Source organism: Cynoglossus semilaevis, chromosome 14 (genome assembly GCF_000523025.1).
Source record: "Cynoglossus semilaevis isolate Cse_v1.0 chromosome 14, Cse_v1.0, whole genome shotgun sequence".
Taxonomy (NCBI): Eukaryota; Metazoa; Chordata; class Actinopteri; order Pleuronectiformes; family Cynoglossidae; genus Cynoglossus; species Cynoglossus semilaevis.
Genome location: NC_024320.1, coordinates 25094104 through 25115405, shown reverse-complemented (window position 1 = coordinate 25115405; position 21302 = coordinate 25094104). Strand labels below are relative to the sequence as shown.

General features: G+C 38.2%; 1 protein-coding gene across 1 annotated transcript in view; it reads right to left on the bottom strand.

The window, feature by feature from the left end:
- Nucleotides 1-17134, bottom strand: part of ccbe1 (collagen and calcium binding EGF domains 1) — a 26056-nt gene extending 8922 nt beyond the window's left edge. The window contains exons 1-4 of the mRNA XM_008326054.3: nucleotides 16800-17134; nucleotides 16602-16682; nucleotides 467-519; nucleotides 226-360 (exon numbers count right to left, since the gene is read on the bottom strand). Of these exons, the coding sequence (XP_008324276.1) occupies nucleotides 226-360; nucleotides 467-519; nucleotides 16602-16682; nucleotides 16800-16903 (373 nt within the window). The 5' untranslated portion in view covers nucleotides 16904-17134. The remainder of the gene's footprint in view (nucleotides 1-225; nucleotides 361-466; nucleotides 520-16601; nucleotides 16683-16799) is intronic.
- Nucleotides 17135-21302: the final 4168 nt, after the last annotated feature.

Genomic DNA, 21302 nt, shown 5'->3' with positions numbered 1-21302 from the left:
AATGAGAAACACATTTGTTTTTATCTACCAGACCCAGTCGTTTTCAACAACCTTTTAAGGAAAATTGCAAAATACTTATCGTATGAAGCGGGTCTCCACCAACGCTATTCCAGTGAATCAATTAGCCTGGTAGATATATATATATATATATATATATATATATATATATATATATACAGATGCACATATATAAGTATTTAGGTGATATTTTACAATTTATTGTACCTAGACAATAAGGCTTTTCCCTCCTTCGATGGCGCTCACGGTCGTAGCGGTAGCCGGGATAACAGGTACAAACAACTCGACCAAAGTGGTCAGTACATTGTTGCTCACAGGGTGCACCAGCACACACGTCATAATCTATAGTTAAAAAAAACAAAAACAAGATGTCATTTAATTTTCATTTTGTTGAAAGATGGAAAAATCACAAACACAGAACAAGGATTCCATCACGGGTTGTCCATACCTTCTGGAATACACTGGCCCAGCACAAACTTGAAGCCGATGCAACATTTTTTTCTGTAAAATATAAAGTGACAAATAAGAAATAAATGAAACACTTCACAACTGCTCACAGCTTTTCTACTGCAACATAAAGATGTGACTCAATGAACTCCATTAGGAAGAACATCAGTTACCAACGGGAATCAAACTGGCCTCCCACCATGGAGACACTTGTCCACGACATTTACCATTTATTTATTATATATATCGCTATATTTTAGGTTTTGTGCTCACTGGTTCAGTCTTGAAAGTTAATGAAGCTACTAGCACTTTTTTGCACTAGTTTTAAAATGAATAGTTTAGTATGTGTACGAATTTTGCACTAGTTTTAAAATGAATAGTTCAGTATGTGTACAAATACTACTACTACTACTACTACTACTACTTATAATAATAATAATAATTCTTGTCATAACTCCCTCTAAAATATAGTACACAGTAACATCAACTACTATGGGGCTGAGTATTTAGAGTATCAGAGAATGCTCATATTCTGATTTTGTTTTACTTGCGTTCTAAAATCCTTATTATATGCTCATATTCTGATTTTGTTTTACTTGTGTTCTAAAATTCTAATATTTTTCCAAGGGTGCAGGGTTAAACAGATTTATTATTTTGGTGGTATTGTGATGAGGTCATTCCAATAACTCTACACTAGCCACTAGGCTGATGAGAATAATATTAGTTTTGTAGACCACAGACCAACATATTGTTATAACCTGATGACAGTGTGGTTGAAAACAATAAAACTGTCAAATTAGTGAGTGATTATGAAGGGAAACCTACGCTGTGATGGGTACAGGCTATAATTCTTCATTACAGCAGAGTAAGAAAAACACCAGAGTGGGACTGTTGACAGGTTCACCTCACTCTTATCAGCTACATCTGATGCTTGACTTTTAGTTTCTATTTTGCTGCTCACAGTATTATTAAGAATTCACGTGACCTATCTAGAAAAAACCCCCCAGACAAGAATTCACGTGACCTATCTAGAAAAAAAACCCAGACGCAGTCCCGACATCATTAGAATAACCATAGGAAAACAAGTCATTGGCACAGTGCCACTGCACTGCAATGAATATTTATTAAAACGGGCTGTAGAACCCCCACCTCACGCACCCTCCCTTCACTCAAGGCTCCCACTGAAGAAAATGAACCCACAACTATTTTTTTAAAGGCCTAAATGACACTTATCCCAGCAGCTCCTGTCGTTACAGTAAGACGAAAAGCCAACGATCACGTTAAAAAGCACAGGAGTGAAAGGGAATTTAACGCAAACAAAGACAAGCTTCACCTTAATGCATTTATTCCACTGCATCCATTTTTAGATGAAAGCTTCTCAGTTTCAGTTTCTCTTGAGTCAGGACAAAAATGCAGGCTCGTAATAAACTTTTGTTATCTTTGCACAGATAGAATCTGACAGTTTTTCTTCAGTGGTTCTGTTGGTAATGGTCTGAAACTCCAGCACCTCAAATGTATTCCTATTATTGTTATTGTTCCACTGCTGCACGATGTCTGTTTAAAAAATCACATCTGAGACTGGGTCACACAGAGGACTAGTGGTTTGTACTGTTGCCTCACGAAGCAGGAAGGCCACGGTTCACATCCCTGCTGGTTTGATTGCTTTTTTTGTCCCCCGACAGCTGGGTTTGGCTCAAGCCCCACTGTTGGCAGTTAAAAGAATGAACTGGTAGATGATTAAAGGGACGTATGGTTAAATGATGTCGAAGGTCGTACATAAAAACGCTAATATATTTTATCAAAGCTGAATTTCCACCAAATAAGATCAAACAGTATTTTTAGGGCTTAACTTTTAATTTCATATAAGACAAAAATAAATACAATGATAATGTGCGTTGTTTAATTTTTTCTTATTTCAGCCACTCTGTGCTCAGTTAGAGAACAAGGTCTTGGACACTATGACAGACTTGGTCCAACGAGTGGCTTCTTGTGTGATCCACTACAACATCTCCACTGGAACACAAAATAACCAGGGTTGATGGGACAGTCATGTGAAAACAAACATCTTCAGAAGATTGTTGCAGAAGCCAAACATATTTCATGGAAACGTGATCCACATCTGTGTTCTGGTTTCATTCTACCGAGCTGGGTCTTTATTAAAATATTCAATATAATTCATTAAAACATTCTGTTGCCTTGAATATTAGAGCCTGTTGTATTCTGTTTCGTTGTTGTTGTATCACATATTGATACAATTTTAATGTTTTTTTTTTAATTCTTTGGGAATTCTTTGGTTTTTACAGAGCAAAATGAAAGTGTTAGACCATGCTTTCTAACCATATAATGTGCTGAAAATATCATCGCAGATACTCTGCAACATGAACAAAGATTGTTTGTTAAAAACATTTTACATATCAGGCATGCTGAGGGGCAAAGTCATGGTCCGACCCATCATTTGTTCTTTTATATCTGGACAGTGTCTAGAAACAACTAGGAAAAGAAAACCACTTTGTCCTTTTCTCCCACATGACAGTACCCAGTTACACACAGCTGTGTGTGTGTTAAAAACAGCCAGAATTCTCTTTTTACATCCTACATGTTGACACGTGGCCAGGATGATAACAGAAGAGGGAGACAGAGCAGAGGTCAACGTGATGTGACCTCAGTACAAGTTAGAACAACATGTCTAAAGACATACAGCTGCAGGTCAGGGCAGAGGAACTATAAAACAACCTTAACCCAAAAACTCTAATTCATATTCTGGGAGAAAATATAATAAATGTCCAGGCTTGGAAATGAGTCGTGTTTAACAGATGTAGAGAAACAAGATGTAAAGTTAAAGTGCCGAAATTTAGAGCCGCTCTTCTATCTTTCCACTTCACGACGTTTGGTCCACAGTTCCATTCTATGGAAAACTATAAATTCATTTTATATCACATGACGTTATTTTATGGCTGTTTGACGTTTGCTTTGAGCCTTCTTTGATCTGCACTAGAAGCCTGTGAGTGACAGAAAAGGACCCTCACTTCCTGCCTGTTAGCCCAGTGTGTACTGAGCACAGGTGTTTGAGGGTCTTCTTGACCTGGTGATAAACACAGCACCAACTCATGACTGTGCGAGAGCATACTGTCATGTCAATCAAAACAAGTTTTACTCAGTGTCATCACCACAGCAGCAAGTAAGGCTTTGGTTGTGACACTTTAGGCACCATTGTTTTTGAAAAAATAAAATTAAAATGTGTCATTAAATAAGGTTTTTTTTTATGTTTGCTTGATCCTCCCTACCCTTCTGCATCAAGAGGCCAGGCCACAGCTGTGAATAACAATGAGTTCTTAATCTGCCTCGCTTGGTTACATACCGTAAAGGTCAAATTAAAGCGCCTTTAAGTCCAAAACAGCTCTGATTTGTGTTTGGGACTATTCCATGGCAAATGAAAACTGTAAAAATACAAACATTAACATTTCCTTCTTTACTGTTTTTAAAAGCACTGTTCTGCTTGATCACAATAAAAAAAAAAGTTTTTTTTCTTGACAGAAACTACTACCTCAGACAATATCTGGTTGTCGTTAAGGTAGAGTAATTTAACAGTCTACAGCACTCCCTGCTCTCAGTGTTTGAACAGCAGAAAAGGCTCAGATCAACATCAGTCTTCACACTGACGTACCAACACGTTATTACTGTGTTTTTCCATTCAACAAAGTCACTGCATTCACAAGTATTATTCATGTAACTAAGTTAAAAAATGTTTGCACATATCAACACATTTATAATAATAATTTAGTGAATGCAGTTTAAAGGTAATAGACAACAATCCAGATATTTCTTTATAAAAAGTTGATTAGACACACACACACGCACACCACACCACTCATTGGTTAAAGCGTGAAGACATTTCAGATGTGCAACCACTCCTACTTTTTCTAAATGATCAGGACTTTGCCAACAGTCAGTGTTTTGCCACCTGTGCCTCCTGTGACCCCGAGGTCGCTCACTTTTGTCAATGATCTATATCGTTTTACAAGACTACCCCCAAATCCCACTCACCCGTAGACAACTACACATAGATTAGTCTGACCTCAGTTACCCAGGGTGACCTGTAAGTACTCTCATTACCTCTCAGCAGTGGTTCTCAACCCCTCTTTAGCGATGTCAAATACTTTGTCAGCCAAACACTAGCTAACCAGTATAAAGTCTTTTTAGCTGAAAAAAATATATATAAACAGGGGTCTTCCCACACAAAAAATAAAAATAATCATTGGGGACAACTGATTTTGGGATTACACTCACTACACAGTCTGATCCCACACCTATATTCCATTGATATATATTTTATATTCATATTTTATTGATATATTTATTAAACTCCAGTATATTCATATTTTATTGATATATTTATCAAACTCCAGCATTACTTTTTTCTGTTTCATTACTTTTTTAAATATGGATTTCTTTGGAATCTCACCCACCAGTGCCTTCCAGCTGAAGAAACTTTAAACAAACATATCAAGCCTTTGTTTGGATGATCTGGTCCTGACTTGTAATATTTTTTGCACCCACCAGTGCCTTCCAGCTGAAGAAACATATCAAGCCTTTGTTTGGATAATCTGGTCCTGACTTGTAATATTTTTGTAATATTACAAGTCAGAATAAACACACCAAATTGAACGCATTGCTCTGGAAAAACAAACTGAAAATTAGACCAACAAACCAATTTGTTTTCGTCAGTGATTTAAATAATTTAAAGTTATTCACTTTTAGTAGCCTACATCTACTGTACGTCAAACAGTTAGTTAGACGTATTCTCCAACACATTTAACATTAAAATTTTATTACACTTTATTCTAGTCTGAAAGATGAATTATTTTCAAGTTTTGACTGAATAAATTAAATGGGAATGACTTATTTCACCGTGATCAGCTGAGGCCTGAACGAAATGATCCATAGTCCAGTACAGGTCCGTGGACCAGGGGTTGGGGACCCCTGTGTTAGATCATGTTAGCTACAGCTAAAGGAAAGCCAATTAGGTAGAGTTCATCAACAGGGCACAGCAACTGGACATCTTTGTTTTGACATTTGTTTTCAGAGATTCATTGTATTATGTCATTCAGAAACAGAAATCCAAGTGGTCAAATCCTCTCCAACTGTAATCACACCAGAGTTGGCGTGACCAAAAGGAGGGAAAATTTAGACTGAAGCTTCTCCCAGAGCTGTATTCAGAATCACAGCCTCCCAAAGGGAGCAGATTCAGAGTTTTGTTTTTTTTCAATGCCTGCATATTTTTGTGTTTTTTCTTGTTTGTAATTCATCAAATCTCTGACTGACTGAATAAAACTGCCCTGGAAACAAAGTCATTCACCCTGATAAGAAAAACACTCCAGGCTCAAATTAAAGAAGTTTAAATTGGGCATTTAACACATGAGCTGCACTGTGATGACTTTTCTTAAATGCATCAGACTATTGTGAGTAATAATGGAAGGTGATTGGATATGACACAAAAGCCTTAAAGAAACATGTATGATTTGGCAGTTTGACATCTGTCTGCTGGAGGAGAACCAGTCCAGACAGCAGTGAGGATTTAACATTAAGCCCAGAGCACAGAACAGTGTGGCGTTACTGTGAACTTTACGTATTTAAAACTTTCCAACCAAAACTCAGCTGTTTAAAAGCTTCTCACACACCAAAATTTACACCAGCAGGTCAGGGCAGGTGAGTTGTCATTGGCCCCGTCTCTTTGCTACACAAACAACATCTTCACTATTTAATGGGATCTGGTGTTGTGCAAAGATAGTAGCAAATGGAACACATTGAAAGGGACTGACAAATAAAAGCAAAGGTCGAAGGAAATATTTGGTTTGGTTGGTTTAACTCGCAACACTTAATGAAAGTTTTCATGCAATTTAGAGTTTTTCCACCTGGTTCTATTGGAACACTGATATATGAGGGACACTGATATATGAGGGACACTGATATATGAGGGACACTGATATTTTCCAGCTGCATTACCATTGTTTAATCCAATACAGAACAGGACAACCCCAGATTAACTGACATGCAGCACAGTTTTATTATTAACTTTCCACACATGTTAAAAAGGGCAGACACCCAGGTCAAGCAGAAAGACTTAAATCATAACAACACCAAATTCATAAAACTAAAAACTCTGAATTAATTCAGGCCTAGAAAATAATATTCTTTTTGTAAAACACAGCTCTACAGAACAACAGAATTTAGTGCAGTTTCCCCAAAGTCAATGTGTTAAGTAAAAAGTTGTGCACTGTACAGGTCGAGTTTTTTTTTTAAATACATAAGTGAACAGTGTGGGACCTGGACGGCAGTTTGTAATTGCCAAAATAAGAGATCACAAGGGTGAGTCAAACATTTTTAGGGCAGTTGTTAGAATTCTAAAAAGTGTCTGAATTAATAAAAGACAAGAGAAAAACCTGGTGAAAAAGACTGAGAAAAACCATTTCCAGAAATCTACAAGAAGGAATTCTCTGAAGCTTGTAGACAAAAATGGAAGTTGTATGGATAAATAATTTAGTTTGAGAAATTTCTGGCTTCTGCACTGTTATGGATACATTCATGTTTCTACCAATTACCCATTAACCCCTGGTTAATCATTAAACATTGGACCTCCTCTATGACCTATTGGCTAATGACTGTACAGACAGTGAGTTCATGGCCCGAAACAGACACATAGCTTCAACACAGGCCCCTTTGGTAATGCCTCTAATCTACACACACAAAAAAAATCAGCCAGGTTTGAAAAATTGTTTGAATGCAGAACTCAATTCAACCTTCCCAACTCCTTTTAAATCCTTGGCCCGTTTGTTTTCATTTTATTCTCTTGTGACATCATTGGTAAGAGGACAGACGGGCCAAAAAATGTGAACACACAAGAGAAATGTGCTGCCAGAGTGTTCAGCTCCACAACACAGACAAAGGGGGAACTGGTTCTGTTTACTGAAGAATTTCAATGGGATTTAATCAATACAACGTTTAGTCAAAAGATGACTTTGGGATTGTGAAAAATACATTTTGTTGCTTTCGATCAGTGCTTGGATAAAAAGCTGCTCAGCCAAACGTTTAAATCTACAGGAAGTCCCTAGAAATTTTTGTGTATCATAAATGAAAGTATATATATATACACACACATACACACACATATGAATATATATATATATTTATACTGTATTTGTATGTGCACACATATGATATATGTATATATATACACAGTAAATATATATATATATATAAAATATACACGTGTGTATATATGTAAATACTCCAATTACTAACACTCCATATTTTGTCACCTAATTAGCATACTGAATTATTTTTGGAAAAGTTCTACTTTTCTTTCTACTTTTGGACTAGGTGAAGGTCAAGTCAGAGTTTCCATGCGAGTCAGTCCTCAGAGGTCTGCTATGATCCACGTCATGCTAACGTCATTCTCCATCCACATCACATCCAGTCTACTGTGTTACTCCAGAGTGAACTTCCTCCTTCAGTTTACATTTGTCACTCTGCTGACTAAAAGTGTCAAATGCATTTGATTCAGTTATGAGATTGAATTGAGACAGAATGTGACTTTGGGTGTGTGTGTGTGTGTGTGTGTGTGTGTGTGTGTGTGTGTGTGTGTGTAACTGTCCAACACTGTCGAGGCCTGTTACAGTGTGAGTGGAATTACTGTATAACACAACTCGGAGAGTACTGCATGTCAACTGTTTTCACTTGCTACACCAATCTTTATACTAAATAAAACTAAACTTTTTCCTGGCTCCAGTTACATAGTTTGAATCCCTTTCTAAGGATTTAAAGGTTTTCACTGTGAGTGAGCAGAAATGAGCAGATCAGAGGGACAGTTAGAAGACGATGGTGAAGTAACTGAAGTCCAGAAAAACTGCACCAAAATAACCCATTGTTTTTACACAACTGCACCAAAATAACCCATTGTTTTTTAGTTAAAAAAAAAGTTAAAATGTTCAATTTAAAGAAAATTAATTGTCTTTAATTTGACGAGTGTTTCTCATCACTTCGCATTCATCTCAATTTGTTCAGGTAGAACAAAATCAGTAAAGAAATGAAAGTCTTCTCATGTGATCTTTTTTTTTAAGGACTTCAGGTGAATAGAACAGTGAATTTAACAACACAACATATTCACTACAGCAAAGAGCTCACGAGCAGCAGTGGCATTTGGAAGAATTATAGTAGGTGACTTGAAGTAACCCTGAAGAAACATCTCTTCAGAGTCAGAAGACTCTGAATGTAAATGTAATTCACGGCTTCAGTTGTTTTCATTTATATCTCCCCTGCTTTGAGTAAATGGGTGATATACTGAAAATGGAAATGATAGTTGGCCTATAACTTTTCCATAGACGGAATAACTGTATTTTTAGCACCTATTGGGAATTTGGTTTAGACATTCTTCTTCCCTCTGAATAAATCTGACCAACTCTATGCTGCAGAACGTCGACTTTTTTCGTCTAGTGGACTGTCCCGATAAATATTTGATTAAACATTCGGAAATCTGCTTCAGGCCTGCATCGTGTTACCTCCAGAACAAACAGGACAAATGTTAATCAAATATAACTGAAATATTTGACTAATGTTCAGTTCTACCTGCAGAACTAATGACATTCTCATCATCCAGCTGCCAATTCAATTTACAGATGTGGAAGAGGAAACTGTACGACCTTAAAGACGCTAATATTTCTGTTAGCTTTAAGTCTACGATGCAGTGATTTTACGGCAGACTTGGACGGAATACTACATGGATACATTTACTTGGTTTTCCTGTCACTTTTATCACCTTTGACTGTAATTATACAACAGTAAGGTAGCTGCGAAGTGTAGTATGTGACGAACAGTATGAGTTCTTGTTTGGGTCGTAATACTTTAATGTAGTGAAATACTATATTCTGTCCAGGGACTGTGTGTAAATAATTAGCTCAGGCACAGATGACACATTTAAAACAACTTTCATTAATGTGAACATTTCCTTACAAATAAAACTAAGTGACAGTGTTTAACGGGGGAACGATGGCCACGGAGGAAAATGAATAAGTACTTTAACCAAAGTGGCATACTTCAGCGTAACTCTACTACTGTAGTATAATATAGACTTGACAGGTGGGAAAAAAAACCCTTGTGTGGTGGGGAATACTGTTACATTGAATTATAACTGACTGGCAAATGCTACAATTCTGTGAGCCTAGGTCTCAGTGGACCAGGTAACAACTGTGCTGCCAAAACCCACCGGACATTTAGCCCCTGCTTCAAATGTGCAGTATTAGTTGTGAATACTGCAGACTTTTATAACTTTAAAACGATTTTTGAACTTTATTTTCACATCAACAGCCAAAATTGCCTTCAGTTGGCTGCCATGCTTCAGGACTGATAAATGAGCAGACTATTCTTTTTGCTAATGGGCCAATAAAAAAAGACTCCAACTGAATTAGAAACAGTTGAATAATAACAAAAAAACAACAAAAAACAGATTTGGTGGAAACGCACATGTTTTCATTTGACCACTTGTCAAACAGTTTTCTTTTGACAGGTTTTTTTTTTGATGTCTCATTTGGTTTTTCATGACTAAGACCCAAAAGTGAACGTTAGGACACTAAATAAATATAATTTTTACATAAAATGTAGTACACACAGGATAGAAAGCAAATAGGTCTTGTAAATGTATTATTACATATGCAGAGCCTGTTGGTTTACAGGTAAAACTAATAACTGGGTGATAAATATAAATAACTGGTATAGGTTATATAAAATGTACTATGCATTAGTTGAAAAATAATTTGGTAACATTGTCTTCTAAACATTTACGTATACATATCAACAATTTCCTCAGTGTGGGATCAATATAGTCCATCTAATATAATCAAACTTAGATAACCTAGAAACTGTGGTTTAAAAAAAAAAAAAAGTATCATCGTGATCATTCAACTGACAGAACTCCACTGCCTCACCACTGCAAGACCCAAAGACAACATGCATGAGAACGAGCATCAGCCAAAACTAACAAGAACACATATAAAATATACAGATCTGATATATGATGCGGAGGATTCAAAATGCTCATAATCTAAAAATATTAAGTTCAATGTGAAACAGATCCCACAACGTGACGATCAGCAGGAGCTGCTCCAACAGTTGAATTCATGCGGGATATAACACAGAACTCCGTGTCCTCAGAACATATGTTGACTATCAACATGTTTCAGCAGTTATTTATCCGCTAACATATGAGGCAATTTCCTACGCTTGTTCCCATTTCACTATTACATGCTTTATGTAAAGACTCAGAAATATGAAACAATAATTACAGCATTGATAGTAAGGAAAAACAAGCTTCACAGCAGGTGAACTTGCAGTGAAACCCTGAAGTTATGGCCATTGTTGGATTTTTAATGGTTTTAAAAAAGGTTATTTTTAAACTTCAGGTACTTCAGGTTCCATGGAATATTATGGCATAGTAAAAGAATCTCTGGATTCTTTCTCTCTTTTCTGATAAGTTGTGTATCTAAACAATTCATTCAAGTGAAAACAGATGGTCAGAACCAGTTCTGAAGAAAGACAGAAAATCAGAATGAAATTTAGCTGCTGGGTGGAATTATGGTCAGTTTCCCTTAAGGTTCATATCCTGCCCTGGACATGAACCTTTCTCTGCCATGGAAGCGTTTCTGTATGTGACCCTTTGATGGACTGTTGACGTGTCCGGAGTAAACAACGCACGTTTCATGAGAAGGAGAAGCCTTTAAAAAAAACCCTTTGTTTTCTGTGTAACAACATTTACAGTAAATTCAGTAACTTCTAATGAGCCGGATATTCTGACCGTTTTATTTACAGCGACTGTAACACGCTGCTGACATACGAGAGAAGAGAGACAGAGGACGTTAGCTGCTGCCTGGACTCTGCAGCCGTGCACTGAGGAATGCTGTTCAACACTAACATGTCCTCCCCTGCTATCATCAGGATGAATAAGGACTGTACTGTATCTTTCTTAGTGCTTTTAAGAGAATAGTATGCTCCATTAATTATCTATCGCAGCACATCAGTGGCGACACACAGATAAACAGGCACTTGACATGTCGCCACTGATAAAAATGAACACATCATGTGCCATCAAAACACTCTGTAAAATTGTCAAGCCCCGTAGAAGCAAAGATGAAAGATGAATCTAAATCAAACTTCAAAAACCTCTCCAGCAGCTCCCACTCAACACATGGTCCAACGAGTCTGTGAGAACCACCAACAGAACATGAACATTTTAATGAGCAAGTCATTCGTCTTAACTTCTGTCAGTCAAAACACCAAACAAGCTGTACAGTCCTTTTAGTTAAAGAAAAATAATAATCAGATTTTACTTTAATTTATTTTTAGAAATATTCATGTGTCAGCCCTGTGGTTAGGTGGACATGAACCATTCATGGCAGCTGACCTCACACTATAAACTGTGTGGGAGGTGTCATCTCTGAGGAACACCAAACAGGACACTGACTCCTTCAGACCACAGTGCTCCACTTCAGCTAACAGGTTTTTGTGCCGTCTCTGAGTATTGATGGAGAACAGATGTTGTTTGACAGGACATTTTGGATGGTGATGAATTAATGGGTGAATCTGACTTCACTCCAAAGGTTGTGTTGGTTCTTTAGCACACATTTGCTTTCTATGCCAAATAAAGTTTATACCCTGTAAAAAAAAAGAAAAATCAATTGTTTGGATTGGATCTTTCACTGCTACTCCAACTGTTCTCAGTCCAGTATTTGACTGGGAAATGATGGCAGGTATGACAAATTATGTGAGGTATTTTCGATTGGAATGATTTCCACCGCTGTTATCTGACTTTGTATCTACCGCAGTCCATTCTGGTAAACTCAGTTTTCTCTCAAAGGGCTGTTGAGAAACAGCTTGGACTAATTTCACGGGCCTTCGTCGGGTGACTTATTTACTTCATCAAAATGAACTATTTTCTCGTCCGAAAAGCAACGGTGAAATTGCTAATCGTGTTTATTTATTTGGTTTGTCTCTTTGGGGCAAATGGTCTGTGTTTCAGGCACCTTTTTTAATATTAACTTTTTCCACAACATCTCCAGCAAAGTTTATTTTCTCTGCCTGCAAAATGTATCCAAAACTTGACAATTCTAAAGAATGTTTGAAAAGTCTGTAAAGAAATCCTCTATGGAGAACATCTGAAACTGGGAATATGACTTTACATGGGTTGTGTTTTAATAAAGAATCCTGTGTATTAAACAGACTAAATCAAATTATGTTTGGCATCTTCCTAAAGGGCTAAACAAATACACTTATTTGACTAAATCTTAGTGCGTGGGGTCGAGAAAATTCCACATTTAAAATGAGTCACATGGGGGTTTGATTCCCGCCTGCTGTGCCAAAGGTTTTGGGTTTGACTATATTGTCCAAGGTTGTGTTTTATCAGGGCCCTGTGAGTGAAAACTGAGCTGACCTCTGATTAAGGGACAACCAAACTTTTTTATATTGTCCAGCAATACAACAGTAGTTATCACGCCTGCCTTACACAAATAAAAGATACTGGTTTCGAGCCCCAGAAACCATATACTTATTGGTGCCTCCTGTGGCAGCCTGTGTGTGTTGCAAACACTAATAAGTATAATAACTAATGCCTGTGTGTGTTGCAAACACTAATAAGGCACTCACTTGTTATTATTATTATCATTATTATTATTATAGCACACATCTCAGTACTGTAATACCTGAGATCTGCTGCAGTTCATACTCTGGTTGTAATGTATCTACTAGGAAGTGACAAATACTTGCAGCTGGAAGTTCATACGCAAAAAGATTCCCTCAAATGTTTTCTCATGCTGAATTCTATCTGAATTGGAGATGGGCATAAATTTCTCAACACTCCAAGGTGCTGAAGACTGAAGACGTGATGTGAAAACCAGGTTCTGGGAGTGGAAAAAACAAGAGAGTCGTCACTCCTCTGAGCCAAGCACAAAATCTGGACTTATGTAATCACTTCTCTGGAACCTGGGAGAACCCCTGCAGAGGTTGAGCCTAACTGGAAGTTGCAAGATACATCATTTTTCCATTTGTAGTTAATGGGAAACTATTTTAGTCTGACAATTGTAAGAATTCTCCCCCTCCTGGATTACAGCAGGGTAAATAAAGAGGAGAGACTGTGTAATGACTTCAGAAGAAAAAAATGCATTCCATTGAAGTAAAATGGAATGAGATGATTTACAGGATGTGTGTAATTACACACATACTGTTTAGATCAGCCAGGTGCATCTGATGAGGCTGTGGGTGGGGGAGCGTGTTTAGATCAGCCAGGTGCATCTGATGGGTGGAGGAGCAAGGGGGTGCATAGAAATGTTATCCACTGCATCGTAATGGTGTAAATCCTATATTCAAGTGTTGAGGAAAAAAAATAAAAGGCACCGACTAACACAACAAAGTATCTCATAGCAGCACATTTGTTTAGAGAAATAAGAACAATTACACTTGCCACACGATAATTATGTTGAGGAGGAAAAAATCATTCTGCCTGTGTTTGGCCTCATTGTAGAGATGATAAATCACACCAGTGTAATCACTGTTTCAGGTGAAATTCTAAACATTTAAGTTCTAAGTCCTGTGATGTCACAACAAAGGGCCCAAGCTCCTATCTTGTTTAGTTTTCAAAGATTTTTCATAAAAGATATGAGCAGCAAAAAAATGTCTGTTATGTATTCAAAATGAAACGATCAAAGCAGAAAACACAACAATTCTAATTGGCTCTCTCCCCTTCCTCTTTCCATCCAAAATTATCCGAGGATGATTTGTTTCACATTTGCAGTGATATTTTTTCATCAAGCAAACCACAAAAACTTTTCTGGACAAAATAAGTGATGGATTAGTGTTTTCATCAGCACTAAGCAGCAGTTTGGCAAAATACAAGGAAGATAAGCAGTGAGTGGAGCCAACAACGACCACACAAAGACACAACACACGTCAACAGAAGGACCACTGCCACGGTTGTCATGTTGCCAGTTTTTAATTAACAGGTCACACCGTATCATTTCAATCGACTAATTTTGACATTAGCGAAGCACTAAAGTGGTACATGAAGGCGAATTAACGCCATAGACAATAATACTTCCACTCTGAGCCTGTGTATTGCAGGGCCTGAAAACTATATTTGGCGCAAATACTTTTAAATTCACATATAAAATAAACAACTGGACCAGGTCTCCAAGACACATGTGGTTGGAGTCCACTTGGTTGTGACATATGATCTCAGGGTCTGAGATGTCACCTCTGCTGCTGTTTCCATATGTGATAAATGCAGTAAACTGTGTACACAGTAGTGTGCCGGGGCCGTGACCCCTTATCACCTCAGTGCTTTATAAATGTCAGAAATAGACCATTAAGCCCTACTTCAACAACAGATTATATCAACCAGTTATCTGATGTTTCATTAAAAAAATACAAAGGCTTGAACTGAAACGTTAGCCATTCTTTGAACAACTGAAGAAAATGGTAATTTATGTTAAGCTGGGAATTGAATCCCTGACCTCTGGCAAAAAACACCATAGCCCACTAAAGCATAGCTGCAAATGCTAAACAATGACACTAAATAACTATGCATTTGGCCTGAAAACAGACTTAACATCAGAATCAGAAATCTTCCAGATCACATGTCCTGTGTAGAAGTGTTTATTTCAATCAATCCATATTATTTATAATAATTTCTGACACAATTAAAAACAATCTTTCTGCAGCTGTGGACAGGGCTGATGGGTAATCGTCAGGTGAAGAGGAGTAGACGCAGGCTCCGGACTAAAACCATTTTTCCTTCTTTAAATAAACACTGTGGGAAACAACTGTGACCACAGCCAATAACCATAAACCAGTGTGAAAACGTCAAGAGAGTGTCTGAGACATGAGGATCAAACAAGACGTCAGCGAGCACTTCACACCACACACCACCAGGGGCTCTGACATGAAGTCCTGGAAGACGTCCCAGGAGAGACATGTTACATTTGGACGTTTTCTTAAAACCAGATTCAGAAATAAATCACAATCGTTGGAGCCAAAACTGACTTCCTTGGAAACGTTTCATGGATTATTCCAAGTGTTGCCAAAACTACATGTCCTCATCCTGAGACCTAGTTGACCTAGGACGAGAGCAGTGCTGTTCTGAGACGTGGAGTTCAAAACCACATTAAATAAAGATAGTACTTAAGTCCTAGTAGTATGACACAGCACCATGTAATTAACCAATTAATCAACCAACCAATTAACATGCATGAGTACCATTGGTGGTACACGTGCCATAGTTTGAGAACTGTTGGTTAAATGAAATACATAAACATAGTATTATTTATATATAAAAAAAATAAATTTTTTGGTTAGGTTTGTTTCTGTGTCGACACATTCCTTCCTCTGTTACTACAATCGCAGTCCCTTTACATAAACATAGTATTATTTATATATATAAAAAATACATTTTTTGGTTAGGTTTGTTTCTGTGTAGACACATTCCTTTTTTCTGTTACTACAATCGCAGTCCCTCGTACCAAAGACAGATGTGTTGGAAATATCTGTGCGCCATATTTTAAATATGGTTTAAGAAGATAGAACTTAAAAGAAGTCTCCAAGATGAGAGGTGAAACTAAAGCCAGTCCAGTCGCCCACTTCTGAACATAGTATTTAAAATTCAAACAATCTGATCTGGACACTGTTCTGCTGAGTGAACGTCCACGTTAATCTCCATATCACTTCAAAACACCGAGGGCATTTTATATATAAAAAAAATCATCATGTTTTGCATTTTGCTAATCATTACACGAAGACCAGACCAACTGTGACCAACAGTTGACTCACTCAGAATGGTTTTCTCACATGCATGGTTACAATAAAAATGAGCACAGGGGGCTTATTGTTGCTGATGTTTTTCAGTTATTAGTTTTACAGAGTAGTTTGGTTTCAACATTGATTTAAAGAAATAATTATAGCTTACAAGATTAAAAATGTCACATTTTACTTACATGAACCCAGTCTTACACTGAATTAAATCCTTATTCCTCCACTGATATATGACACACAGGACAGCAGTTTATCAAATATTTCACAGTAACCCTGGCTGTGGAACACAGTACCTGTAACATGTTGTGATTTCTCCAGTCGACTTCACACATGGATATTTAGTGGTGGAAATGTTATTTTCTGTGCAGTCCTCACTGTGAAAAACACATTTAAAGATAGGATAAGTTAACTTCATATCTTTAAAAAAAAAAAAAAAAGTTAACTTCATATCTTTAAAAAAAAATGTTTGAAAATGTTTTCCAAAAATTTACCCATTACTGGCATCCTCTTGTTGGTAAGACCAGAACAAGCCTCCTGAGAAGCACATGCAGGTGACGGTGAGCAGCAGAGGAGTTCTGGTCTGGTGCAGGATCATCTCATCGGTCCAGGCACCTGAGTGCTCCCAGAAGTCACACCGGCATAGAGCAGCTCTCCACACTGTCAGTGTGTGAAGCGGTGCTACACACACCCACACTCACACCCACACCCACTGACATGGAGCCTCCCACTAACGCTGCACTCCTGAGCCGCAGCTGCTGAATGAACTGCTTTTAATTCCTGGAGTTTTAATCCAGGGACTACATTCTGTGCCCACGGGGCTAACGCTTTTTATCGCGCTTTCCCTCACGCCGTGCGTCATGACGCGTACATGTATCGTTGCTGCCACCGGGTGGCTGGTAACGGAACAACAATAGCACAGATGGACTTAAATGAGTAGCAAACTCATTTTAGCTCAGGGGGGGCTGCTAGTTGAACCAGTAAACTGTTAGCATAACAAACGTTATTTTAGTCTAAAGAAGTACAGGTTTGTTATGAAAAGTAAAACATTTGATAAACTTTACCTCTAAAATGGTTTACCTTGTATTGGTTAGTACGATACGTACAATAATGTTCAGGACGACGTGCTATAACGTAAACTTTTTACTTATAACCGACTTACAGGTAACTGAATTGTTGGAAGGTGGACTTCCTCTGAGCATGCGCCGACGTGCACGAACCAATCACCACCACATTTTATAACATCCAATAGAATGGCTTGATATTCTTTCGTGGTTCTAACAATATTTATTAAACAGTATTCATATTCAATGAATATTAAATTCATCTATTTAAAACCTCTGTATCTTAAATGACCTGAAATAACTAATCACACATAACAAGACTACAAAGTGGGGAGGGCTTAGGGGCGAGTATTTGCTCCCTTGTGAATGTATACAATTAATTTAAACAGAATTAAAAGATACTTATTAAATGCGTAAATATTTAATTACCTCTACGGACCGAAATAAACCTACCGTCAGGTTGCTTCTGTTCTGTTAGGTGTAAGTTTGAAACTCTGCCTTAAACATAAATACAGCTGGATGAAACTTCGTACAAAGACATTTAACCTCTGCAGCTAATACTTCAGGCTTTTTTTTATTAGCCCCGAGAAAATACACGTAGGTGTTCATTAATCTTTTCTGCAGATTTAACCAGTGCGAAACAGCGCCAGTAGGGGGCAGATTTTACTCAGTTTTACAGCGATGATATTTAAATGCTGCTCACAAGTGCACTGCTTTAATAATATTGAGGGGAAAGTATATACACACTAATATTAAATCAAGAAATGAGAAAATAAAATAATCCAAATATTTTGTATTTTGTTGATTTAATATTATATATTTTTTCCTCAATATTATTGCTAGCAACATCATAAAGGACCCGTCCCACCCCAGTAACTCTCTGTTCGACATGTTACCGTCAGGCAGACGGTACAGGTCACACAAAACCAGGACAAACAGACTCAGAGATAGCTTCTTCCCGAAAGCTATCTCAGCAGTAAACAATAGAAACAAAACCAGTTAAAATAGTCCACACTATTTCACACTTTACTGATCATATTGATCACTGTGCAATAAACATACAACTATGTGCAATAACTAACTACACCAAAGATATGTTGTTATATGTTTGTATATACTGTTGTCTTCTACTCTTTTTTTGCACCAAGTGAGTAGCACTCAAATCTCGTTGTACACTGTACAAGGACAATAAAGGCTATTCTATTCTATTCTATTCTATTAAAGCACTGCACTTACTAACCCTTATTTCCATGCAGTGGTCATTCACTGGCAACACTTAAACACCTGATGCTGTACTTGTTGTAATAGAGATAATAATAATAGTCATACATTTTTTTTACAAAGTGATAATGTTGTACCTTCATTCAGGACATTTAAGCTGCTTTAATATCAACCAGAGAGGGAGAGGAAGTATTTTCTTTGCTGTTACAAAAACCAGAACAACAAAATAGCTGCATATTTTACAACTGTTTGTGTTTATTTAAATCTATAAATAATAGGGCAAATGCTTCTGCGTCATCTAGAAGCTTCTATGTGCTGTTAGCTGAAACCTACCTCATTATCCGGCCCTGTCTTTGGGTCAAGTAATCTGAGAGAGAGCCTTTACCCTCACGCTGCGGCGTTTGGTCCGGAGCGATCTTGACCTTTGGATGACCTCTGACCTGACCAGAAAACATGATTCACTTGCACCTGCAAAAGCCAATAGTTCTTCAGATTCTTGGGAATGCAGTGTGGCATTACAAGGAGTTGGTTCAGACAACTGAGCAGCCTGTAAAAGAATATCCCAGCGAAACCAGAGGCCTGCAGTATCTCTTACAGCCTCCGTGGTCACTTTTCAATCTGTGAGGTCAGTCAGGTATGATTTAACTTTATTTGTAGTGTGACATTAGTCCGGGCGGCTGTGACTGAGAAACCCAATACAATATTTCCGATAACAAAGGTACATTTTCCTATTTAAGACTGAGCATTGTATCTCTCCCAGTGTCATTTAGCAGAAAATGACACCGGGAGTCTGACTCAAAGGAGCTGCTCACGCATGACCGTTTCAGCTCAGGGGAAAGCAGTGTTTCACTGATCCTCTCGCTTCATTTCACCACAGCCTCCGAGGCTCAGTCAGCGGGCCCTGGAATGGAAGGTGCAGTTCAGTTTCTCGCCACTTGATGGCCCCTTTAAACCAAGAGTTCTTGTCCCCATCCCCCTTTGCCACTATCGTCATCATTGCCCACAAAATGGATGACAGCTTTTAGAAGTACCAGGGTGCGTCACGACTCTGAGGTGCACATGCTGTGCCATTTATGTTCCACCTGTTCTGATGCATCAGCAGCCCGAGAGGCAACGCCTGCAACAGCACGAGCAACCAATTAATGCTGCACGCCGGTACTGTATCAAAGCTACGGGCCTAATGACCACACTAATAAAAACATCTGCCTCGGAGACAGGAAGTGATTATATCTGGTTCTTTTGTCAAGTCATCTATTTCCACAAAACTACGCAGAAAATCCCTAGAAGTAGGTTTTTCCCCATTTACTCTGTGGACACATTTAAAATAATTCGACCTTTTATTTAAAAATTTGAGCCTGTCCCATAATACAGTGTTATTTTAATGTATATTTTTCTCATCTCATTCTCCTGTGACTGTAGGTGGACTCACTCTCCTTTCTTATTGTCATTCCACAGTGTTTGCATTGTGAATGGCTGTGGTTCCAGACTCACAGGTGGAGCTCATGTGGTGCCACAAAGTAAAAGTTACTCAGCCAAAAAGAATGTTTACTCAAGAGAAAGATGGGAAAAAGCAAAGAAAAACAAAACAAAACAAAACAAAGATACAAGAACATTTTTCAGACTAAAAGATGTTGATCAATCCAGAGCTCTGCTGTTGATCAGCATCAGGAGCTGCATTAGCCACAGGCTGAGTGAGAGTTCAGTCCTGTACAGTGCACTGTACATTGTGCTTTCATGCGTTGTGATGCAGCCTGTGCCTTGGCTGAGCGGGTTGGAGGAAACAGGCGGAAAAATCAAGTTCTGGTGAACCAACGAGCTGTTCCGTGAAAACATGTGCGGTGAAAATCAATTCAGTTTCTTGCAGTGCACTGACATTGACATTAACCTTTTCCACAGACGCTCCCTAATGCTGGGCTGCAGCAGCGGGTTATTGTACAAATACACTGTATGATCCTCCTAATGCTCTGTCACACATGGCATGACACAGTGAATATTGCAGGGAATGATGCCCACTCACACCACCTGCACCCATCCCACCCGCTTCTTTCTGTCCCTCTTCACAGTGCAGCACTGCAGTGCCTCTCTGCACATGCCCAGACAGGCTGGAAGAGAGCCACAACAAGTTTGAGCTCAGAGACGGCAACAGACTGCATCACAGACACGATTCGTACTCAGTGTGAGCTGACAGTGCAGAACGGAGTTCAACTGATGGTTTGTAGTAATGTCGCTGACGGAGACTCTCGTACAGGAAATGCATTCATCAAGGCATACCTTTCACACCAAGGTCATTTGGACCCTGCTCCGTCCTGTACACACAATGTTTTTCATTATTGTTATCTGAACTTCTAACCTTTTAACTTAGCTCCTGTAGTTGAATCAAATCACTATGTTTCACTTGTACAGTATATGAATATTTAATCAAACAAACCAGGGCACAAGGAGCTATGAATACACTTTATTGTTTAAAAAAAAAATTCTATTTTATCCATCAGCCCGGTGACCTACATAAGGCTGTTGCTGTCTGGTTCGGTGGTAACATGTTTTACTCCACTTATCTTGTTGGTGGTGGCACCAGACAGTTATTTATTTGCTCCTCCACAGGAGTTGGAACAAAAATAGTTCAATGCAATTAAAGAGCGTGCTCACTGTGATTCATAATTCCACGACGACAAAGGACTTAAGAAACAGAAGAATAATAAGACGGGAGACATC